The sequence below is a fragment of the Balaenoptera physalus genome (genome assembly GCF_965194825.1).
Source record: "Balaenoptera physalus genome assembly, chromosome: 8".
Classification (NCBI taxonomy): domain Eukaryota; kingdom Metazoa; phylum Chordata; class Mammalia; order Artiodactyla; family Balaenopteridae; genus Balaenoptera; species Balaenoptera physalus.
The window spans coordinates 67,492,500-67,517,678 of NC_138887.1; the positions used below are offsets into that span (position 1 = coordinate 67,492,500).

Below are 25,179 nucleotides of genomic sequence, written 5' to 3' on the forward strand. Positions count from 1 at the left end.
TTCTTTCCAGGTTGTGTTGACTGCCTGGGAAACACCTTTTTCATCATTATTCTTGTGGTAGCCTTAACAGTTTTCTAATAAGGTATACAAAGAAAATTTGACCAGGTGATATTATGTGCAAGTTAATAACATCTCTTTCTCCACCAAACCACCCTTTTACTTGAATAATTATATACTAATTTTATAAACACAAAGCATGTTATTTGGATAATGATGCCAGGGTAACTGCAACAAAATTGATGAATGTCTGAGTAGAAAAATTGTATTTATACCTGGTGCTACCTTTTTCTGGTTGTTTTGGATTCCTTGGGTTGCCCTTAGTATATTTAGGTATTTTAAATACCCTAAGAGTGTCTTGAATTTATTTTATCCAGAGTATAGATTCGTATTCCTCCAGTCAAGATGTGTTAAAAGCCTATTTCCTAATTTTCTTTAATTTTACAGAGAACAATAGACTAGCCACTAAGAACAGTTACTAAAAATTGTCAGTTTTCAACTTAAAATCTATGAATGTTTGGTATTTCCTTAAACGTTTGGGGGAACTTTGTTTTGTTTTTTCCCAGTTGTATTTGCCTTATTTTAAAATTTGTTCTTATGTGTTATTTAAAATTTAGTACAGTGTCCTAAATTCTAAAAATCATTTTAGTACTTTTTTTTTTGCCTTGCCACAGTGAAGGCCAACAGACGTACACAAGAAGATGTTTGTTCTTTATACCAGGATTTGACAATGGATATGAGAACAGTTGCCATCTTGGCCAGCTTTGGCATAATCATACCATGTTTTCCTAACCAGTCAGTCAGATAAGTTGGAGGGGTAAAAGTGAGGGGTTTTACGTTTCTCTAGAAGCTCCCAGATTGAGGCCTCTGTTTGCTTATTATGAGAACGTGCTTGGTTAGAGTTTTCAAAGGAGGTTATTATAACCTTTGAAGGAGCTCTTTGTAGCCTGGGAGGTTATTTTATTTCTACTTAAAGAATCAGGTCTTTATAGTCTTTACTTAGTTATTATGTGTTCATCTGTAAACATTTTCAACTCTAGAATTTGTGCTCAAGAAATATAAGTGGCAATAATATAAAATACCACTTTAAGTGGTGTGTAACCCCAAAGAAGAGATAAATGTTGGAATTGGCTGTAATATTTCAGATCACATCATTAATGAAATCACTGCTGTTACACTGAGTGGTAACAATCATTGTTGCATATTTTTCCAATTACTTGAGAACCTTCAGTGTTTGGTTGCTGGAATGTTGCCATGGTCACGTTCTGTGCTGGGTATGGAGTGGTGCACTGTGGAGTCAGTGGCAACCCAGGACGCCCAGGCTTGGAACTAGGCTATCTGAGAAGTCTGCATTGTGTTGAAGCCACACTTGACATGGACCAGAAGATTCTGAAGAAACTGGTGGAATCCCATCAGTAATACTGTCAAGAGCTGTAAGTACTGACCAGATATCCAACACTGCCTGAACACATCATTCAATCAAATAGAAACGTTGGTAGACATACTAGTTGGACATTAACGAGTGCTTTGTAACCCCAGAAGTAGGGTTGCTCTATTTTCTATCTAATATTTTGGCCATTTAAAAAAAACAGCAAGTGAATGATTATCCCTGCACTTAACACTGAAAATATTTTAATCATCAGGTGTCCTAAAATATATTGCATACGTGGGAAGACTAGCTTGAGAATTTACATGACATCATAAATGCTAAAGGATTATCAGCCAACCAAGTACTGATTTTATTAATGGTCTGAAATTTAACCAGAGATTTCAAAGTATAAAGGTGTACTTTGACAACTTCCCTGAGTTCTCTGGCACAAAAGCCATAGAGGCAGATGATTGCTGTACTTCACAGTCCTGATAGAGATACGTAAGATACTTTAAATGTTGAGGAAATATCATGGTGCTTTTGCACATGCCAAGTGTTTATTAAACCTAAGCTAATTTAACAGATTTTTTTAGGATTCCTTGCCCTGCCGGACCTTAAAAAGTAATCTTGTGAATTTTTGTTTCTCAAGCATGGCCACAAGCAATCCTGACTGATAATTCTAAGAATTTGTTTTTATACTTTAAGGAAATTACTTTTATTTCAGCCGGCTTTACAGCCTCGTTATTGGGTGCTTCCATTTTCCATTGTGTGACCTTGGCAGGGTAGTCACCACCTTGTCTGAGAATCTCATGGTGGACATAATTCAGTTTTTTCTTTTCTCAGTTGGATTTTAAATGATCTAAGCTCCTCAAGCACTTCTGGTCCCTGTTTTCCCATCCTGCTGTTATACTACCCTTTCAAATCCATCCGGCAGATTTAGACAATATTGAATATAGTAAGAAATGCCTGCTGTCATGTGCTACTTTCTTAACAGCCTGAGTTTTATAACATTCAAAAGGAAATTTTGCATGCTTTAAAAATCTGACTCCTCTCCCCATCCTAATGAAATTATTTTTAGCAGTGTCTGCTGCCCATATGTGTGTTTAATACCGTTATTTGTTATTTGAAAGCAGTTTCTGAAATAGTCTGTAGATATAAGTATGTAATACTTGATCAGACCCATATCCCTTATAGTCTTCTACAAAGAAGATAACTTATAGCTGTTTGAAAAAAGGAATAAGTTGCATTCCTTTCTTTTTCCAAAGTTTTTGACACTTACTGATTCTTAAGTTATTGTTGAAAGTTCAGGCGCTAAATACCGAAACATAGCTATTCACCAGTATAGCCAGATGACTAGATTTCTAACAGCTGATGTTTATTGAGCTCTTCATTGGCAAGACAGTGCAAAATGGTTTATGTTCATCATCTTTATTCTCAGAACAAACCCAGTGAGGTAGGGGATGTTATCCATGTTTTCAGGTGAGGAAACCTCATCTTAGATTGTTTGTCTAAAGTTAACAGTTAGTGGACTTTTCTCGTTGAGGCCAAGCTAGTCTGATGCAGAGTCTGCACTCAGTCTTTATTTTTCAAATTAATCCTACTGATCAGCATTATAGTCCCTCATGGTCTTTCTGTACAGTGCTTTTGCATAGTAAGGGGAAAATTAAAATTTGTTCAAATCAGTTTAGTTCTTGAGTCCTTCCAGTTGAGACCAGGATAGACACTGGTCCTCTCATGACTAGAATTTGGTTATTAATGGGTAGGAGAGGGAAGGACTAAAAAGCTAGTGCTGCCTTGACCTTCCCAAGAAGGGACTGTCTTTATTTCTCTTGGTGTACAAAGTTCTAATAATTGCTCTATGTGGCAGAAAGTTGAAGTGATTTTTCCTGGGCTTTGCTTTGGAGCTTCTTGTTAGTCCCTCATGTGCCACATGGCCTCTTTCAGTCCAAGCCACTACCATTGCATACTCTCCTCTCAGATCCTCAGCCGGTTTATCCTCAGTCCAGTAGCTACATTTGACTATTTAAATGTAAATTAAAATTAGGTAGAACTTAAAATCCAGTTTTGGTCACACAAGCCATTTTTCAGGGCTTAGCAGCCACATGTGGGTTGTGGCTACCAAATTGGACAGCACAGATACAGAATATTTCCATCATCTCAGAAAGTTCTATTAGACATTGCTGCTCTGGAGTCATGCAAATAAATCTCTATTTCCTTTTCCAAATAATAGCCCTAATCTGGTGGGAGAGGCAGATACTTAACCTCAGGGTATAGTACATGGCTTCATGGTGTGTGTAACCTGTGTGTTCTCATAGGGCCCCATGCTTAGTTTAGTGCTCTGCTAACACTGACTTAATTTTTTTAATAAGGGGCCTGCATTTTCATTTTGCATTGGGCCCACAAATTCTGTAGTTGACACTGGCCACGTACCTCTTATTTGTAGTGTGGTAGGAGTATTTCCACCATCAGAATCACCTAAAGGTTTATATTGAAGATGTAGATCCCGGAGTACCACCCTTCGTATAGTAAAAAAAAAAAAAATCTCTGGAGGTGGGGCCAGGCGTCCAGATTGTTAGCTCTGTGTGTTCTTAGACACTGAAGTTTGAGGGACCTGATCAGAATTGTCTTTTCCACTTGAAACTTCAGCTCTGTCAGCCAAATGTCAGTCCCAGTTTGATTGATGGTGAGTTGGGAATTGACCCAGTCTTTTAAACACAGATTGTCATTTTTTTTTTTTTTAAGGCCACTTCATTTTTGAGTTTTGGCTATCTTTTATTTATTTATTTATTTATTTATTTATTTATTTATTTATGGCTGTGTTGGGTCTTCGTTTCTGTGCGAGGGCTTTCTCTAGTTGCGGCAAGTGGGGGCCATTCTTCATCGTGGTGCGCAGGCCTCTCACTGTTGTGGCCTCTCTTGTTGCGGAGCACAAGCTCCAGACGCGCAGGCTCAGTAGTTGTGGCTCACGGGCCTAGTTGCTCTGCGGCATGTGGGATCTTCCCAGACCAGGGCTCGAACCCGTGTCCCCTGCATTGGCAGGCAGATTCTCAACCACTGCGCCACCAGGGAAGCCCGATTGTCATTTTTATACGTAGGTACATTAATGAACTTTTTTAAAGATAAGAGAAGAATTTTAAAATTATTCCTAGTAATTTCATGTGGTTTGATTCAACTGATCATTTTGGCATCTCAAGGTTACTCTGGAGCTTGACTCTCATCCAGCATATTCCTTAACTTCTCCAGTTTACAAGTGATTGCTTATCATTTATTTAGCAAACGTGTATCGAGAGCCTTCCACTGTACTAGGCACTACTGGTTACTGAATAGATATTAACATAAGAATAAGAGATTTTGCTAAAATCCCAAGTATTTTGTGAACTGCATTTCTGTGATCCATTCTTATCAAGTGGAGGAAATAGTTAAATGTAGTATGATTTGACCTTGTGAATTCATGAGCCTGTCTTTTCTGAGCGCTCATGAGTTTTTAATACAACTGATCATCTCTTTTAGGACTCAGCCCAGGACCACCTAAGGTCCCACTAGTCCAGTATTTGGCTTTTTCTGTATTTGTGAGACCTAACATGGGCCACGATGTGTGCATACATAGGTTAGTGTACATACATATTTCCTACCTATGTCTGCTAAACAGGCTTAGAAATATTAGCACCCCAATAGTGATTAGCATACCCAGTGACTAGACCTTGGTTTCTAAATACCAAACTCTAATAAAATAACCAGATTTCCTTGAAAAAATAGCTGAACAGAGCATAAAGGAAAAACCTAACACTACTCCTGCTTTTCTTTAACACTACTACCGTACTCAGTTCTCCAACTGTGTGGAGGTTTCTCCCAGCAAACAGTTCTCTGTGACATTAGCTGGGTGTCCCTACAATTTAACTCAATTCTGACACTACCTGGAGAGCGTCAGATTCTACAGGTTAAGAGTTCAGTCCTACAAGACTGCTCCTCACCAGATGCCAATCACAAGTCCAGGTTATTACCTGTGCTTCTGACCAACTGGCTATCAATCAGAGGTTCCCACGACCCCCTCCTTGTGTTCAATTAGTTTGCTGGAGCAGCTCACGGAACTCAGGAAAGCAGTTTACTCTCTAGATTACCAATTTATTATAAAAGTATATAATTGGGAATGGCCAGATGGAAGAGATGCATAGGGCAAGGTATGTGGTAAGGGGTGTAGTTTCCAGGCTCTCTCCAGGCACCTTTGTGTGGTCACCAACCCAGAAGCTCCCCGAACCCCATTCTTTGGGGATTTTTATGGAGGCTTTATCACATAGGCATGATAGATCATTAACTCAATTTCCAGCCCCCCTCTGGAGAAGGGGTGTGGGCAGGACTAAAAGTTCCAAGCTTTTGAACATAGCTTGGTTTTTCTGGTGACCAGCTCCTGTCCAGGAACAACCAACAAGTCACCTCATTAGAACAAAAGACATTGCTATCAACAAGGAAATGGCTAAGGGATTTAGGAGCTCTGTGCCAGGAACCAAGGGCAGAGACCTATTTTTGTTTCCTGTTTTCTCACACAGGGATAATACAAGATGAGCCTGGCAAGTAGTGCCAGAAAGCAAGGCAGTGTTGCAAAAGCAAAAGGATGAACGTATGTGAAAGAGACAGGAGTCAACTTGAAAACTCCCAATGGCCAAAGCTGAAACAATTTGGGCAGCAAAATTAGTAGCACAGTATTGGTCTAAAATAAATACATGTGACTACATACTGAAAGAATTGAATAAATAAATGGAAAAGAGACAACTCTTCCTTAGAATAAATTAATAGTATAAATACTCCTTTCCTAAGAAGTGGAGCTTAATTCCCTTTACCTTGAGAGACTGGCTTCTAAAGAATAGATTATGGAAAGGGAAAGTAGTATCAATAGATTCAGTGGAGAAACCTGTAGACTCACTTAACCGAGTGATCGAGGTTATCAGCAGTGATAGGTCATGTTATTGATAATACTGCGTATCTCCTGATACATGACAAGAACACTTGTATTCTTCCCCAAAACACAGTCTAATCATGAGGAAGACGTTAGGCGAACCTAAATTGAGGAACTTATGCAAAATAAGAAGTGTCAAGGTCATAAAAAGGATTAAGACTGAAAATTCACAGGTTGGTGGAGACATGACAACCAAATGGATCCTGGATAGGATCCTAGAACAAAAAAAAAAAAAAGAGTGGAAAAACTGGTAAAATCTGTAATTTAGTTAATAATAATGTGCCAACGTTAGTGTTTTAGTTTTGACAAATGCACCATGGTTATGGTGTTAACATAAGATGTTAACAGGGAGAAACAGCGAAGAACCCTACTACTGCATCTCTTATGTAAATTAAAATTATTCCAAACTAAAAAGTTTAATAAATTACATGGGCAAATCTCTTAACATATCAACACCATTCTCATTACCCACAATTTCTCAAGTATCATTTACAGTGGTTCCTTGACCACATGTGTAAGGTCTTCAGATATAATGAAATGTGAGCTGTATGGATAAAACTCAGAAAAATTTACTAGCTTCTGCAGATTGTGTCTAAAATCCTTGATTGTTTTGTTCGATGACTTGTCAGTATTTCAGAGCAGCTGCTGATGCTGAAACCTCGCTTTCTTCGGGGATCCATTTTCACAATGCTGTTGCACTCAGATGTTGATTCTCCATCAGAGTTGAACAGGACTAGTTTCAGGAAAGCATTAATATACTATGCACTCCATACAGTGTGTCCACACCTGAGGTTCTTTTTTCTTCATATTCCATAAAAGAAAAAAAAAACACTTTCCAAGTTTTTGTCCTCAGAGCACCCCGTTCTATGACCAAGTCTTGAAAAGTCACATTGCTTTATTTCCACCATACTCTTGGTTAAAATGGTCAAAAATCCTCCTGGTTTCAAGTGGAGGCGACACAAACCCCATCTTTCTAAAGGAGGGGTATCAAAAGTCTATTGTAAGAAGAGCATATGAGATGGGATAGGTTGTTAAAATCGTCTTTGGGAAAATACAACCTGTCCCATCTGGATTCACCATTCGTAAGGTAGTTTCAAGAATCTACTGCCAAAGTGATCTTCCTTAAATGCAAATCTGATCCTGTTAACTTGCCAGCCAAAATTCTTCAGTAAGCCCCTAGTAAAGTCAAACAGTTCTGCCACCTGGCCACACCAAACTTTGTGGCTCTCCGAACATGCCTCCCTGCCTTCAAGCTGCCTCCTCTAGCAAATGCTTACTCCTTTGATGGCTTTAGCTCAAGTGACACTTCTTCCTGGAGCCCCTTCTTTAATTTCTTATTGCCTCCCCCCCGTTGATGATGCCTTTCTTTGGGTCACTACCAAACACCATCAAGCATAGTGTTTGTGATACTTTATTGCACTTTGTCTCTTGACCAAAGTGTAATAACTTTGAGGGCAGGAACCATGGTGTATTCATTGCCCGGTTCATGGCAAGCCCTTAATAAACGCTTATTCGATGGATAAAAATGACCTTTATGTCAAATTTGGAGCTATGTGTGAAGCCTGAGAATCTAATTCAGTTCATAAAATAATATTACTAGGTACCTTTGTAATCGCTTATTCTATAGATTTATCAACCATTACTCTAAGAGCCAAGTCATTCTCTGACCACATTAGAAACCCTAATGTAAACTGCATATTTGCTAGGGGTTCTCATTGGTTTCGGTTGGGTAACTTGAAATCATCTCAAAGAAAAAATCTAAAAATATGTCTTTGCCCCCACCTCCCCCCTGCCAAAAAAAAAAAAAGAGGGAGGGAGGAAAAGGAAGCGAAAAAATAGTAATAGTAACCAGCTTTCCCTCCTAACTCTTTTAGTTCTCTCAAATAATCTTTAATTCATAGAATCAGACTTTTAGAACCTGAAGGAATCTCAGAGATCATCTAGGATAGTACCCAAATTTTATAGGTGAGGACTTGAGGCACAAACAAGCTGAATTGTCCTAAGTCAGCTATATAGGACAAGAAATGGAAGTGGAACCCAGATACTTAAGTCCAGCCGAGCCACGAAGCCTAATCCCTTCGTTTTCCGTCCTGACTGCGTTAGAATCACTGTGTGCTGCTTAAGCAGCATCTCAGGCTCCCTACCTGCTTTCTGGCTTCATTTCCACCTCCCTAGCCAAAGCCCTATCACTCCAAGCCTGGCTTCTATGCTTCCAGTTTTCCCCTTCAATACAACTTCGCCAGATGTGTTTCTTAAACCACTTCTCAGCCCTTAGAGCATAGAAGAATCAGCTGAGCTCTTGTTTCAAAGCTAACCCCTAGGCCCACTGTTAGCAATTCTGATTTAGAAGATCTGGGGCAAGGCCTGATAATCTGCATATTTAACAAGTATTTAACAAGCCATGAGGGGGGATGATTTTCACGCAGAGGGTCCAAAGATGACACCATGAGAAACCCTGCTCCAGTAAAATAAATGTTAATCCTCTGACTAGGTATTCAAGGCCCTCTACCATCAGCCTGTCCTCTTCAATCTTGCTTTACACTTCTTCCCAACTTGCTGTGCTCCCAATAAAACATGTTCTACCTCAACCCCAATTCTTCCTCTTCCCTTTACTCATGTTATTCCTCTTCCTGGAAGTCTCCACTTCTTTACCACCTTCAATACATTCCTTCCTGTATAAATACTATGCATTCTTCAAGGCCCATTTCGAAGTCTACTCCCATGAAAAAAGCACAACTCTTCTTTCCCATACTGATTGCTCTTTATATGTCTATAGTGGTGAGTGTTATACCACATAATTTATTTATATACTGTCTTATGAGGGTTCTGAGTAAAGCCTATCTTGATTGTGTGAGCTCTTAAGTAGCAAGTCCATGTCATACTTTTTTTTGGCTGCGTTGGGTCTTCATTGCTGCGCGGGCTTTCTCTAGCTGTGGTGAGCAGGGGCTACTCCGTTGCAGTGTGCAGGCTTCTCATTGCAGTGGCTTCTCGTTGCGGAGCACGAGCTCTAGGTGCGCGGGCTTCAGTAGTTGTGGCACACAGGCTCAGTAGTTGTGGCGCACGGCTTAGTTGCTCTGCGGCATGTGGGATCTTTCCAGAGCAGGGATCGAACCCGTGTCCCCTGCATTGGCAGGCGGATTCTTAACCACTGCGCCACCAAGGAAGTCCCTGTCACACTTTTTTAAATCACTAGAGCATCTAGACTCATAGGAACAAAATAGCTGCTTAGTAAAATATATTTAATTGGGTTGGAGAACTCAATGGTTAAATCTAAGTTGTATTTATTTGTATTTTCATTTTACAGTAAAAAAAAGTGAAGTAGAGTGTCTCATAAGAATTTTTCACAGCTTGGTGGAAAGAGCTGATATAAGACTTGATAACACTGGACTAGATCATAACACATTTCGAGCCATCCTGCACAGCATATTTGGAATGACTGATGATATGCTAATGAATAGGGGTAAGAAGTCATGGAGACTGAAATGGGCCAAGCTGAGATGGCAAATATGTATATATTTATTTATATATATATGTTAATACATGGCAAGTTTTCACCAAAGACTTTGCATTTTTTTAATACCAAAATTAGAAAGACAATTCTGGTACTGCTACCAATTTAAAACAGTAAATTTGATTTGATTGTGAGGATGGTTTTTAATATAAACTCACTCAGAATTTCATATTTCACAGCTATACCACTTTGAGAAAGAACCAGTAATGACCTAAATAAGCTAGCAGTATTGGTTTTTTTAAAAAGATAAGCTTGTGGTTTCAATTGTCTTTGGAGTCATATGCTGTGTAGACATGTGAATTATTTACTTCTTCACAAAAAAAATGAAAATTACTCATTATATTGAAAAAAATCAAAGAAACAATTTTATTTTCAGAATAGGAAATTTAATGTGATCCAGTCAGTCTCACTAACAGATTTTTAGTGTTCAATTTGATATGTCCTGATGTATGTATACACCATTGAAACCATAACCATAATGAAAATAATTAATATATCCATCACCCCCAAAAGAGTCAGTAATATTTTATAGGATAATTCTAAGATTTCACTAGTAATTTTAAAAATAATGTGTTATTTTGGTAATTTAGGTATTATACAAATTCTTTAGAACAGGATTTTGCCACTCTTTTTAGAATAAAAATTATCACATTGATTATCTCTACTGTTGGTCTTTTTTTGCTGATAGTAACTGTACAGAACATCACAAGTGAAGCTCATAATTGACCATGGAGGAGAATGGCTTCTTTCTATAAAAATCTGTTGGAAATACATTTCCAGTAATTTTGACTCTTTCAAGAAAGACTGTGTCAAAAACTTTTTTTCCCCTCAATTTGGGAGGAAAGATTTTTTTAATCTCTTCATAATACCCTTGAATTATAAAATAGCTATAAATTACAATACACTTACATGTTCTTTTTCCTTCAGTATTTTTTGTATTTGACAAAGACAATGATAACTGCATAAATGTGAAAGAGTGTGTTAAAGGATTATCAGTGTTTCTTCGGGGACTTTTGAAGAAAAGCTGAAGTGTAAGATTTCTATGTTATTATTAACTTAGTAATATATATTGTCAAATTTGTATTTAGTTAATCCTTAAATATATACATATATTTATTTATTTATTTATTTTTGGCTGCGTTGGGTCTTCGTTGCTGCTCGCGGGCTTTCTCTAGTTGTGGCAAGCGCGGGCCACTCTTCACTGTTGTACGCGGGTTTCTCATTGCGGTGGTCTCTCTTTGTTGCGGGGCACGGGCTCTAGGCACGTGGGCTTCAGTTGTGACACACGGTCTCAGTAGTTGTGGCTGGTGGGCTCTAGAGCGCAGGCTCAGTAATTGTGGCGCACGGACTTAGTTGCTCTGCGGCATGTGGGATCCTCCCGGACCAGGGCTCGAACCCGTGTCCCCTGCATTGGCAGGCAGACCCTCAACCACTGCGCCACCAGGGAAGTTCCTAAATATTTTTTTAAAATATAAATTCATTGTTCTCTATATCGCCCTTGCAAAAATAATTCATGAGAGTTAAAAAACAAAAACAAAAAACAGATGAAATGGGTGGCCTATTTTATAGGAGAGTCCCTAGATCCGGAGTCTCCAAACACTTCCTTCACTAGTTCTGTAATACCCCAGTGTCACCAGGACGGCTCTTCGGCTTAAGGCCCAGGCAAAGGACAGCAACTGAATTTCAGGACATGTGCCAACTCTGATCAGCTGGCAAGGCTGAGGTTTCTGGGGCTGCCTCTGGGCTCAGCAGGAAATGGCTTTGAATATGGGGCAGCATATGGCTATTCCTTGTCATTCCATCAGAGAAAATGTGAGGGATTGACACAAAACAAGATAAAACACACAACCCTCAGACATCAATACTCTAGTGTAGAGTAAGTGTAGATGAATAAAGAGAGGGAAGAAGGCTGAGACAGTGAAAGCCCAAAGGAAGGAGGGTTATAAAGGGAGTTTCCTACAGAAATGGACCAGGGATTCCAAAGACAAAGATCTCCCAGTTCACAATTTTGTAGGAACAGCTCTGGCCTCACCTCACCCTTACCATTACAGTGATGAATATTTTCTGTGTTTTACACCTCCTGTGCCAGGATTTGGGGTGTGAAACCCTGGAAAGAGAATAGGAACAATTTTAAGTAGCAGTTTTGAAGGGAGCAAATTGCTTAAAGTGTCAAATTACTTAAGAAAAGACTGCAGAGTTCTGAGTATATAAGCAAATTTTTATCTCTTCGTGTTCTTCCACTTGAATTTGGATTTGGGATGTTCAAAAGAAGATCTCTAAATTAAACACACGTTTCAAAAATGATAGCAACATTTTAAAAACTCACCAACTTTGCTTGACATTTATGACTTTTTTGTTTCTCTGTTTTGTGGGGGGGTTTTCCTTTTTTTCTTTTCTTTTTTCTTTTTTGCTTTTTTAAATTGAAGTATAATTGGCATACAACATTATGTAATTCTTTTTTTTTCCTTACAACATTATGTGCTTTTTTCCCCCCACTTTTCTCCAATCTAATTTTTCACGGGATAACACGTATATATAGTTGTCACTTAAGTTTCTTATAGTTGCAGTGTTCTTATACAAAAGTCTCACTGAGAAATGAAAAGTTAAGTTTCGTGGTTGTAAATTCTTGTGAAAGTGGTCGTGACACAATGCAGCTAGACATGATTGAATAGCATCACACTATCAAGAAATTTTTCCTCCTCTAATCCCACTTCCTAAAAATGTTTCATGTACATTTCAAGATATGTTAATTTGGGGAAAATACTACTTCTAGTAGGGTTGTGTCACAAACTCATATATGCTATATATTGGAGAAATGCAACAAAAGACAGAATTAATCTGATACTTTGGAATTTTATACCTGGTTCTTTTTCTCCCCCCACCCTTCGTCCCTTCCTATCTTTCTCCCGCTCTCTCTCCCTCTCTCTCTCTCCCTCCCTCCCTCCCTTCCTTCCTGTCCTAAAACATTTAACTAGATTACAAACTCCACAAGAACTCCTTCACTGTTATATTCCCAGGACCTGAGTAAGGTCATTTGTGTGATGAATGAATGAACTGTAGTAGTGCTTACACACTGCAATGGAAGTTGTGGAAATCACTCTCTAGGGAGAGATGGATCATTTTGGATAGTGCAGATGGGTAGGCCCCAAGGAGATGACAGACTCACTACCCAAATATACTGAAAAATGTTCTTTGTCAATGATAATAGTGAAGTGTACACACTAGTTTTTGCACTCTATGTAAGAAGGAAATTATAACATTAAGATACACACACATATGTATATGTGTGCATATATATATATACACTATATATGTATGTGTAAAGTCTTTCTTTTCATATCCCCAGGGATATTTAATCTTGTGGAAAGATTTATAAAATTCCTCTACTATGTAGAATGTAGGTTGTATAAATTGTTTTTATCCTTCTTTAATTACATATTGAAATAACTAAGGAGAAAACTAATGACATTTTAACTGTTCTTATCCAAGTCTTTAAATTTCGTATGCTTTAAAAAGTCTGTTTTGAAGTTTATTATTTCAATGGTGATGGTTACATTTCTCGAGAGAAAATGTTGAACAGTCTATACCAACAGTCACCTGAAGAAGAGACTGATGAAGGAATAAACGAGTTGGTGGATATAACACTGAAGAAAATGGTAAGAATAAAAAAAACCTGTAATTCATTATATCTAATCAAATGGATGTTAGATAAAGCTAAAGATGAAGAAATGATTTATTTCCCTATGTAATGAATGTAACCATTATGAGGGCAGGAGTTTGTTCTCTGCTCTATCCATTGCCTAAAACAGTGCCTGGCTGATAGTGGCTACTTAAAAAATATGTATGGAATGCCTGCCTGGGTGATTAAATGTATCACTACATTAAATGAATGTTAATTTTATTATTTTAAAATATTTTACTATCAGTAAAACCTCATTATTTGGGAAGTGGGGTGACAGATTCAGTTCTTTTAAAATTGGGTGCAAATGTAGTCTGTCTTCATGACTTTTGCTCTCTAATCCATCTAAACACTCATTATAAAGTAATAACAATAATAAAAATAGTTGTCCCTTATAAATTGCTTACTATATGCCAAGCCTATCACAGAACTTTAATATATGAACTCATTTTATCCTCAAAACAACCCTATGAAGTAGAAATCATTATCTCTACTTTGCAGATGAGAAAACTGAAGTGCAGATAGGTTTATACAAGGTCATGATAGAAAATGAGGTGCAGAATTCATCTTTCAATGAAACTAATAATACCTCTTTATTATGGACATAGTGATTTCTCTCTTTTTCTTACTGTGACCCTAAACTGGATACCAGTGAAGGTTTATGACTCTAAGGCGGCCCGGGCTCCGCTCACCTCCATTACTTTGGAGCTCAGGAAAGTAACAGATGATGAGGTCTGCCGAGTCTCAGATTCAGCTAACACAGACTTCAGGGTGTCCTCTTCCATTAGAAATACTCAAGAGCCACAGCTAGGGCTGAGGGTAGACTTCTTGAGTGACAGTATGCTTCCCACTACCACACCCACCCCCTTCTTTTTTGAAAGAAAATGTTATGGAGTGAATCTTTTTCTGAAAATTATTCAAACCTTTCTTTAAACTAGACTCTCAGCAACCCTGATTTAGTTATGCCCAGAAGTGAAAAAACAAGGACCCGTCAAATCAAATCCAAATTGGATTAAGCCGTTAAAGGTATTCATAATCTACACACATGCTCCCTCCATGATTTAATCTTCCATAGTCCCTGTCATGAATACTCCCTTCCAGGCTGGTCTGTCTTCTTCCTGACTTGCATTCCTGCTGTCATAATCCACGTTGGGCCATTCGTCTGCATTTCCTCCTGACACCTCTCCACCTATCTAGATCCCAAACATCCTTAACGGCCTAACAGGAATCTGCAAGCTTCTTCTCATGACCCTAGTCCGTCTTGAATTATTACTGTTCTCTCAGTGCCTTTCTCCTTATTAAGCAACTTCACTTTTATACTTTTTACATTATATCCTTATCTCAAGTAAGAGATCCTTTGAGAAACAAAGCTAAAAATTAAGCTTAAGAATCTTTGGCACTTATTTTATCACAGAAGTATTATAATGGGCTTCCTCTAATTTTCTGTCTTATTTCCCCAATTAGGGTATAAGTCCGTTAGGGATAGGGTTTTGTATGTCTAAGGTAATTCAGGTATCTTAGCCTGCTTGGGCTGCTGTAACAAAGTATCATAGACTGGCTGGCTTAAACAACTGGAATTTATTTCTCACAATTCTAGAAACTGGGATGCCCAAGATTAAGGTGCCAGCAGATTCACTTCCTCACTGAGGGCTCTCTTCCTGCCTTGCTGACAGCCACCTCCTCAATGTGTCCTCACATGGCAGAGAGGGAGCTTTGGCCTTTCTTTCTCTACTCACAGAGACACTAATAACATGATGGGGCCCTACCTTCATAACCTCATCTAAATCTGATTTACCTCCCGAAGTCCCCCACCTCCAAATAGCATCATATTGCAGGGGTTAGAGCTTTAAGACATGAACTTGGGAGGTGGGGAGAGACATTCAGTTCATACCAGGTATGCCTATTAGACTAATAGGAACAAAGTAAGTGGCCTCCATAAATTAGTACCTTTTGATTTGTGTTAAGTAGTGCCTATAGAAGTGCGAACTTACAGTTTGACTTGGTAAAATCTTTTATTCTAGACAGTTATTTTCCATGCAAAATTTAAAACTCTATCATTTATCAAGAAATTATCTCCTCTCCAGGATTATGACAGCAATGGCAAGGTATCTTTTGCAGACTTTGAAAAAGCAGTGAAAGAAGATAAACTTTTGTTTTAAGTGTTTGGACCATGTTTACCAGAAGCAAAGGTACAGTGCCAGCAGCCAAATTGGTTGAGGGAAAATTTCAAAGGATCAGAAAAGAAACACTTGCTAGACACTTACCTCTGTAGGACTTCAACACACTACTGAAGTTTGGGCAACCATGAAGATCTCGGCCCCATCCTAACATTTGGGACCCAAGACAGTAGTGACTATTTTATTATATTCAAGACTTTTTTTGAGCTTGTAACCACCTTAGCCATACACAATTCCTAATTTCCTGTATGTTAATATTTTCCCCAAAAAACCCCTAGATATAGTGGCTTGCTTAAGGGATAGAACAGCAAATACAGAGTGGATTCAGCAAGTACCCACCATAAACTGCTTGGAGAAAACTTCATCTTTTTCTCTTGTTTGTTGTCAAACAATGAGAATAAATTAAGTTTTTAAAATTTTGGACATGTATAGTACTTTATAGTATTTTATTTGTGCTCATGAAGGATTTTCGAGTATGGATATGACAAAGGTTTTCTGAGCCAGAAGAGTCAGCCTGATAATTAATTTCACTCATTAACATTTCCTTTCTTAATTCTTCCTTTGACCAACTGTGCTTTGCAAACATGTGATATAGGAAGAAACTTTTTATTCTCTGCAGTAATTTAGATGGTGATTTTGTGAATGAATTTGCATACTGTTAAGCTATCCTTAGCTATCTCAGCTCGTCTAACTTGTCCCGTTGTCGTTTATTCTCACATTTTAATTTTGTCTGGGAACCTGATGGGTGAAAGAGTTTAGAATAATGGACTGGATTGGAGTAACTACTTAGGTTCAGATGGAACACCAAGGGTTCTTCAGCTGCTCCCCAAGTGTTCATCTGTAAGCCAGTTATCTAGAGCCTTACTACTCAAAGTGTAGTCTGTGTACCAGCCGCAACGGTATCACCTAGGAACTGGTGAGAAATGCAGAATCTCGGACCCCACCTCAAACCAGCTGAATCAGAGTTTTTTTTTTTTTTTTAAGTGCTTGACACAAGAAAGGTTTATTTTTTCTCTCATTATGGTCAAATTTTGTGTATGTTGGCAGGGACAAGGACGGCTGGCCTTCACACAGTCACAGATGGGGAATCCACTCAAGAACACAGAACCCACTTAGCAGCTCCTCCCTTTAGGGCTATCAGAGAAATTTTTTTTTTAATTGAAGTATAGTTGATTTACAATGTGCTAATTTCTGCTGTATTGTGGTAAAATACACCTATCATAACATTTACCTTCTTAACCAATTTTATGTGTACAGTTCAGTAGTGTTAAGTACATTCATGCTATTGTGCAACCAATCTCGAGAACTCTTCTCATCTTGCACAACTGAAACTCTATACCCATTAAACAACTTCCAATTTCTGCCACCCACCAACCTCTGCCACCATCAGAGTCTGCATTTTAATAAGACCACAAGGTGGAGATTCACAGCACCTTAAAATCTGAGAAGCCTGATCCAGAGAGCAACTTGCTTTTTCCAACTCTATGCTGAGATGACTAATGTATTTTTTTAACTGAGAGTGCAGCAAAAAGTGTAGTTGACCCTTGAACAAGATGGGTTTGAACTGTGAGGGTTCACTTGTATGTGGATTTCTTTTTCAATAAATACATACTACAGTACTGCATAATCCATGGTTGGTTGAATCTGAGGATACAGAACAGCAGATATGGAGGGCAGACTGTAAAGTTATATGTGGATTTTTGACTGTGTGGAGGGTCAGCAACCCTAACCCCGCGTTGTTCAAGGGTCAACTATATATCTAATTACCTCACAAGGAAGTAGAGCCAGACAGACACCTTGCCTGCAGCTTCTTTTAATACCATCCACAACTAAGTGCCTTCCTAGCAAGTTTGAATCAGTAAGTCATAAATGAAGGTGGAACTTCCTAACCTTTATATTCAAATTCAATCCATTAGGCAAGAGGCCCTTAAGGACAGGGAGAAAAACAGACACCATTTGGTATGGGCCTCCTCAGGTTATTGTTATCAGTTAAAAAAAAAAAAAAAAAAAAAAAAAATAGAAACAGCCTGGACATACTTGGATTTCCAATTATGTGATCCACTGACAGGAAAAAAAATGTGGATGTGCTAAAAGTAGTGGTAAAAGTCTAGCATTTACAAATACTGATTTGTTTCTGCCATAGATGAAGTAAATTACTCTTTGAAGTTAACTAAAGCATATAAGCTTCTAATTTTAGCTTTGTTCTAATAGTTTAACTTTTTTGCTTTATAGAATTGTCTTGATTTTGAAGCCCTGGCATTCCAACACATCCTGACTTCTAGTTTTTGAATGTGAATTACTCAAAATTATTAAATTCAGAAACAGATCCTGGTTGCCTATATTTATATTGTAAAGTTTCTATATTTGCTTCAATTAATTTACATACAGTGACTGCAGTGTGAGAGGTAATAAGAATGATTTCTGTAATATTAAGTATGGATCAAAATAACATCTATGATAAGTAATGATAAACTAATTAATTAATTTGTTAAGTTAACCAACAACCTGAGATTTGGGGGCAAATACTGTGAATCAGCCATTCACAACCCTCTTTTCTCTTGCTTCCTCAACCACAGAAGTTGGAAACCCAAACATTCAACATTCTAGACTCCTCTATGAGGAACAGCCACGGGCCCAGTTCTAGCCAATAAGATGTAACCAAAGTCACTGGCTGGAACTTCTGGAAAAGTTTTAGTTTTTTTAAGGGACATAATTGGCTGGCATGTATTTTGTCCATGATAAACTAATTTTAAAAGATGAAACTATATGAGACAAGTAGGTTGAATGAAATTACAAAGAGGAGTGCATTAAAAAAAATACCAGCAGTAAAATCTCTTTAAGAATTAAAATGACAGCCTAAAAATAAAAAATAAATAGGCCTTTAAAAATATTAGTTTACTGCAGACAATTTATATTCTTCTTCTTTGTTTTAAAGGATGACTTCCACGCACATCTTCCAGCTTGTCCTCTGGAGGCTTCGGCACAGATGAAATTACCTAGTTTAAAAAAAAGAGAACCACCAACACTATAATTTTTATAGTACAAGAGTAATAAACCATTAGAATAGGTAGGATATACATCCAGTAGTTTAATCCTTGCCATCACATTTAAGGCAGTTAGCCCAAGTTCAAGGTGCAGCTTACGATCTAGGCACAGAGCAAAGTTTTCTGTCCAAACATTGCTGGGAGTAAAATTTCTAAAGCCATTTAACAAGAAAGAAATTTTGAGGGGAGAAAAGTAAACATATGCTCTACTTTAACATTCCTTTATAGATGTTATTTTATGATGAAGTCACTTGTAATTTTATAAATACAGATAGATACCCTGGTTATGCATAACTTGAAACACTGATAATATTTGATATATTTAGAGACATGGAGGCTCCAGTGGGGATGGGGGATGAAAAATTTAAAGAAATAAGCAGAAAATGCTAGAATCCTCAATTTCTTAGGGAACAATGAAATCAAATACATCAGAACAAGGTAGACAGTATAAGTTAAAGCACAGTAAGACAGTCTTCACTTAAAATGGAAAATTATTAGAAACTGTAGTAAACTGTATTTAGTGTTTCTCCTTTTTGTTGTTCTACTATTTCTATATCTAGGATTTGGACCTAACTTTTTTTTTCTTGAAAATACAGTCAGCTCTGGCTAAGATAGCTATGTATCTGTATCTAGGTCTCAGTTTAGTTGTATCTGAAGGAAGGGTGCCAGTACAAGCAAAAAAATTCTTAAAGAGGCTTAAGCATAAAAATTGTGTCCATGGATTTTTATTATTATAAAACGATTCCTCATCCTCAACTGGATAATAATTTTGAGGTTAAAAAAAGGTACATAAAAGAATCTACCTTAGCCTCTCTTAATTACATTGTAAAATATATGTACAACTATGTGAAAAGCACTTTCTGAACCTGAGTTCAAGTATATGAGAATGGTCTTTCTCCAGCAGATTATGATTTCTGAAAGGCTTGCCCCACGATAAGGTATTTTTCAAACGCTAACTCAAATGTTAACTTTCTTTTATTTGTGCTTAGAAAATGGAAAATGGTTATGTAAATAACATTAAAAAATTGCTACCTAAGTAGAACAATCTAGCTCTAAACTATTTAAGAAATTTAAAATTAAAATTCAGACCTTAAGGCCTAATCTTTAGAAATCTCACCTTCTTCTATGGCTATCTGTATCAAAGAAGCAAAATAAGCATTTAAATTTTATGTGATTTTGAACTTGAGAGATAAATTGTAATAATTTTCCCTCAATGCAGTAGTTCTCTACGTTGGCTCATATTAGAACTATCTGGAGAGCTTTTAAAAAAGGGAGGGCCTGGGCTCCATTCTCACAGATTGATCTAACTGGCTAAAACTACTGCTTTTATATTTTCTACTTAGAGTGATATAAAATATGTTTAAAGCAAGGATTAAAGGTATCAAAGCAAATACATATCTGTGAGTCAAATTCAGTTATTGTACTTCAATAGAGAATTGTAGGAAACACATCTAAATAGTAAAAATGAAAAAAACAAGAATGATAATACCGTAGTTCCCAGAAATAAGTCTACATTCAGTTGTTAGTCCTGTAACAAAATCGTCTCTTAAAACGTTTTTTTGTTTTTTTTTAAATGATCTTACCTCTTTAAGTTTATTCCGAATTAAACTCGCTGTTGTATTCAACGAGTCATCATGCATGTCCACTTTAGGAATGTCTGGTAACTGAGGGCCAATCATAACCTCATTACTACTTGTACTTGCTTCAAGAAGAGTTCCATGTTTACAATCATCTTCTCTTCTTCTTTTCCGCTCCTGCAGTTGTGTTGTCCTAGGCATAAATCTGTCAACTGCCTCTGAAGTAGTAATAGCCTTCTGTGCGCCAGGGAAGGCCAATGAATTTTTCAAACTTTTCATCTGCATTTTCTGCAGGGAGTCATAGTGGTTACAATGCTCCAGTGTTTTATCATGGTTTCTACCATCCTGAGAGGAGTTTGATGCTCTGTCCACATGTTCTCCTGACGAACATGTACATTTGGGGGAGAAATAGCACAAAGGCAACTCACAAGAATAAGGAAGACAAAGATCTGAGTTCCCAATAGATGTGTTCAAAGAGGCTGCAGGAAATCCAGACGTCTTCGAATGGAAGTCCTGTCTAAAATCTTTTGTGTCTTTATGCTTCTTTGTCATGTAATGATCTTTATATTAGAATTTAAAAGGTGAGAGAAAGGGAAACAAATGGTTCATTTATTGTTTTCATCATTCAGAAACATGTAATTTTATAAAAAGAAACATTACTTTAAGATGTTAATGAATGCTACCCTAAAAAATTTACTTCTTGAGTAGGGAATACATTCACATGGTTTAAAAGCTAAAAAGGATATCTGTCCGGTATGTCTTACCTTTCTTCCTCCCACTTACCCCTCTTTTTCTCCTGTAATTACCCATTTCTCTGAACCTTTCTGCTTTCCAGTTAACTCTAAATCTTGGGGAGTTTTTCCATGTCATTACATAGAAAACTTTTTATGGCTTCAAAGTATTTTACTATATGAATGTATCATGCTGCTTAGTTTGTATTTGTAGTTTTTAAAGGAGACAATACGCTGGGTCCATATTTTATCATTTCTTTGGTCACACATACAGGTTTTCCTGAAGCTAGTTATTTACACAGGTTAAAGTTCAGTGTTTACAACTGACCAGAGACTCCCAACAGCTCTTGCCAAAATTTCAGGTAAGTTTTCCACTTTATTTCTCTCTTCACACTGCCACATGCCCCTTACTCAATCAGCCATAAACTCATCATATTTGATAGCTGTCTGGACACTGTCTTTGTCTTTTAACCAAAGGGTGGAAATTTGGTAATTTGAGCCTCTGGAACTATTCAGATTTCAGACCACACACATTACCTTGGTCCAATTCTGACTGCTCTAGTTCTACAATCCATGTGCCAGATCCTATGACTCCACTCCGTGCACTGGGAATTTGTGTCTAGGGCAACTTGGATGGGCATATTGGGCATCTGGCCAGCTGGTGTTCATCAAAAGTGGAACTTATTCACTTTTTGCAGTTGTAACTGGTCTGCACATCAGAGGTGTTTCTCACTGCCTTTGGTCAAAGCCTTAATTCCTCAGCATGGACACAGGCTTTTCAGGCTTTACTACCTGTCTCCTTTTATCTCTCACCGAAGCTGTGTTGTGGTTATCATGTACTACTCACTGTTCCTTAAAATGCATGATGCTCATTTATTCCTCTGGCCCATCTTTCCATCTCTTCCTCTCCCCTTCTGAGTAATGTCTACTTACCCTTCAGAACTCAGCCACCTCTCTCATCCTTAGGAAGTCTTCCATGAAACAACACCTCTCCCTTCCCAGCCCACATTACACAGCATTCTGTAAAGAACCCTGTAGTTTACAGATATTGAAAATTGTGATCCTATACTTGTCTGTCTTCTCACTAGACTGGGAACTCCATGATGATAAACCTAGCAAAATGCCTGACACATAGGAGGTGTTTAGTAATAGGCTTTCCATACCTTTATTTTTAGTAGTTCTTGCTACATAAGCATTCCTCTCTTGTAATTTTTTTCTGGTTTCTTCAACTGTCTCAAATTCTGGAGCATAGCACACATGAAGCAATCCACCAAAGAAACTTTGTTCATCCATTTTTCTCTTGGCTATCCTAAACAGAAATACGTATCATGGTTTACTAATCTAGATTTACTTAGGATGAAAGCTTAACTAGTATACAATACACTGATCTAAAGAGCAAAGTCCAGCTTTTGCTGTGTATATAAATTCTATAGCTTGGGAATTAAGATGCTCTGCTTGTGGATGGTATTGACCCTACTGAGCCACTGCATACTCTTTTAGAGCCTTTCCTCCCCTCTCCCAAGAGTCTTAATAGGTTTTAAGCTAAGTCATCTATACAAGCGAGATTCCCTTTAACCAATATAGGATCCAGCTGGTTGGTCTGAGGTACACAATCTGTGGTCATGAAATAGAGATTTTTCTCTGTGTTAAGTTAAACGGCCCTTGAGAGTTAGCTCATACCTAATTTAGCCTTTTCAGCACAATGTTTTCCTATAATGGGATTCACATGTAAGAAATTAGTTAAAAATATTGTTATTGTACACCTTCAATAATGGAGGAAATACTGAATATGTAACAATCAGTGAGAAAATGAGAGGATGGTATTCATTCAACAAATACTTATTAAACATCTATGACTGGCCAGGAATTACTACAATAAATAAGTACTTCTGTGCCCAAGGAAAATGATAAGAAATATTCATTGAGATTTTACCACGTGACAGGCAGTGTCCTAAGTGCTTAAATGCTTCACTTGAATTAACACTTTTCAACAATCTTATGATGAAACTAAGGCCTGGGGAGATTTATAACTTGGCCATGCCCACATTGGTTTGTGGAGCTAGGATTCAAATCCAGATGTCACACTGCATGGTCTACTGTCCTAGGTGGTGTGGGAGATGTAAAAACTCCTTAGAATGAATGCACAATGAGAAAATATGCTTCCCTCACCATGAGGAGCTGGCAAGTTGGTTAGAGCAGTGAGATTATACATAAGAGCAACCGGACAACAATACATGACCCCGTGTACCCAAGTGCTATTTGTAGCACAGAGAAGAAAATAAGAATTGTAATAGCCGTGGAAGGATGGGTCTTGGAGTGTATTAGTGACAAGAATAGGAATCAACATAAAAAGAGATAAGGCATTTCACATTTCAGCCTTATTGGAGCAGAGAGTTTATGTTATATATAGAAGGATAGAAAAGATGGGGTCAATTCACATAGGTGCATAACAATAAGGAACTCAACAGCGAATTTTTTTAAAAGATTTTTTTGATGTGAACCATTTTAGAAGTCTTTATTGAATTTGTTACGATATTGCTTCTGTTTTATGTTTTGGTTTTTTGGCTGCGAGGCATGTGGGATCTTAGCTCCCCGACCAGGGATCGAACCCGCACCCCCTGCACTGGAAGGCAAAGTCTTAATCACTGGACAGCCAGGGAAGTCCCTCAACGGCTAATGTTCATTGCATTCTGAACAGAAGGCATTTGCTAATCCCTTTACGTGAATTATCTCATTTCATCCTCAGACAACTTCAATAAGTAGATCCTTTTACCATATGGATTTTACAGAATACGAAAACAGGTTTAATGGGGTTGAATAACTTGTCCAAGGTCACGATGTTAGTAAGCAGTGGAACCTGAAAACTTACTCCAAACCAATCTTTAATCTACCATACTACACGACAGAATATTGTTAAGTATGGGAATGACCTGATGGACAGAGTTTTGGTAAAGCTAACACTTAAGAAAACTGGAGAAAAATAATAACGGCCATGTTAGGTTATTGGGTAATTCAGGAATGAATGAGGGAGGCCAAAATGATACCAATGGGAATGGAGAAAATGAGACACTGCTTAACTTGCATATTACCTTGCACTTTGTAAATTAAGAAATTTAATAAGATAAACTTCTGTAAAGTCTTCTGCTGGGTATTCGTCTAGAGCATTATACTGTTCAATTGCACCATATAAAGCACATCGCTCAACTAATTCCTTCATCGCTCCCACTGCAGGAACTCCTTGTATTAATAAGTACCGAGATTCCAAATTGACTGTATATACCTAAAAGAAATGCAGACACATTAAATGTATTTCACAAATAAGCCTAAGACAAATCTGCTCCTATTAAAAAAAAAAATTGAAAACAAGAACTATTCTGTTCAGAGGGTCTGCAAAAAAAAAAAGAATCTAAAAACTTGCCCCTCTCTCTGCATAAAGAATTCACCCTACGTGTGAAGGCCTCTAGCTAAAGCACCTAATAGACTACCTTCAATCGACACGTTTTTCCAGAAGTTGGCTCGGTAGATACGACAGGAAAGAGTTAACATAGTCATTGAGCCTTACAATGTGACAAGGACTAGTGTAAATGCGGATGATACAATGACTAAAACACAGCCCTGTTTTCACGGAGCTGAGGTTCTAACAGTTGACTAAAGAGGTCGCAAGAATATCTGGTACCTGGGTACCAGCGTTCCTCACACTCATCTCCAGTGAATGGATGTGACCGCAGCCTTGCAAGATTTTATTTACGTAAGCTAGGCATGTGAAACTAGAGCTCACATAAAGCTACTGAGGATAGCGAATGAAGCCAAAATCACTTTACCTTGACAGCGCGAGGCCGTCGCCCCTCCCGATATTTGGCCCGCGAGTCGCACACAGCCTTTTGGACGTGGTGGTCGAATACGCCCCCAAGCTCCCCGCCACTCGACGCCATCTTGCCGGTTTGGGCCCTCGCAGAGACGACAACATCCGCCTCGTTGTCCTCTTGTGCATCCAATAAGAGAGAGGGAGGGGTCAAGGCGTGCCGAGATTGGCTGAAGAATCGATAGAGTCAGCCATCGTTTCCTGTGAGCGAGGATTCGGTAAACGAGGTGCCGCCCCCCTGCGGCGCGGCGGCGAGGCCCGGAGAGCCGGAGCAGGCTTCC

At 38.1% G+C, this 25,179-nt stretch overlaps 1 protein-coding gene and 1 pseudogene across 6 annotated transcripts; one reads left to right on the plus strand and one right to left on the minus strand.

Annotated features, from left to right (window-relative positions):
• Window positions 1-226: 226 nt before the first annotated feature.
• LOC309665565 (calaxin-like) lies at window positions 227-17,973 on the plus strand (annotated as a pseudogene). The gene is made up of 6 exons (XR_014268469.1): window positions 227-1,430; window positions 9,622-9,777; window positions 10,756-10,859; window positions 13,345-13,484; window positions 15,592-15,696; window positions 17,917-17,973. The product of XR_014268469.1 is annotated as a calaxin-like (transcript).
• A 587-nt stretch (window positions 17,974-18,560) lies between these two features.
• RBM48 (RNA binding motif protein 48) lies at window positions 18,561-25,151 on the minus strand. 5 transcript variants are annotated; one of them, XM_082472045.1, is made up of 5 exons: window positions 24,858-25,085; window positions 24,126-24,316; window positions 22,200-22,345; window positions 20,312-20,865; window positions 18,561-18,680 (listed from the first exon to the last, which is right to left on the minus strand). In XM_082472045.1, the coding sequence occupies exons 1-5, from the start codon at window positions 24,966-24,968 to the stop codon at window positions 18,594-18,596; spliced, it is 1,089 nt and encodes a 362-aa protein (XP_082328171.1). In that variant the 5' UTR covers window positions 24,969-25,085; the 3' UTR covers window positions 18,561-18,593. The 5 variants fall into 5 exon arrangements, with proteins under 5 accessions (XP_082328171.1, XP_082328173.1, XP_082328174.1 ...); XM_082472046.1 differs by lacking the exon at window positions 18,561-18,680 and adding an exon at window positions 18,934-20,179; XM_082472047.1 differs by lacking the exon at window positions 24,126-24,316 and having other exon boundaries at window positions 24,858-25,151.
• Between the last annotated feature and the right edge of the window lie 28 nt (window positions 25,152-25,179).

What these genes read in the sequence shown, in the direction of transcription:
- RBM48 (XM_082472045.1), bottom strand. Translation starts at nt 24,968, where the DNA reads ATGGCGTCGAGTGGCGGGGAGCTTGGGGGCGTATTCGACCACCACGTC. An exon ending in CTTAATTTACAAAGTGCAAG is followed by an intron (nt 22,346 to 24,125) that starts GTAATATGCAAG and finishes ATTTCTGTTTAG; the next exon opens with GATAGCCAAGAGAAAAATGG. An exon ending in TTCGGAATAAACTTAAAGAG is followed by an intron (nt 18,681 to 20,311) that starts GTAAGATCATTT and finishes TTTTTAAACTAG; the next exon opens with GTAATTTCATCTGTGCCGAA.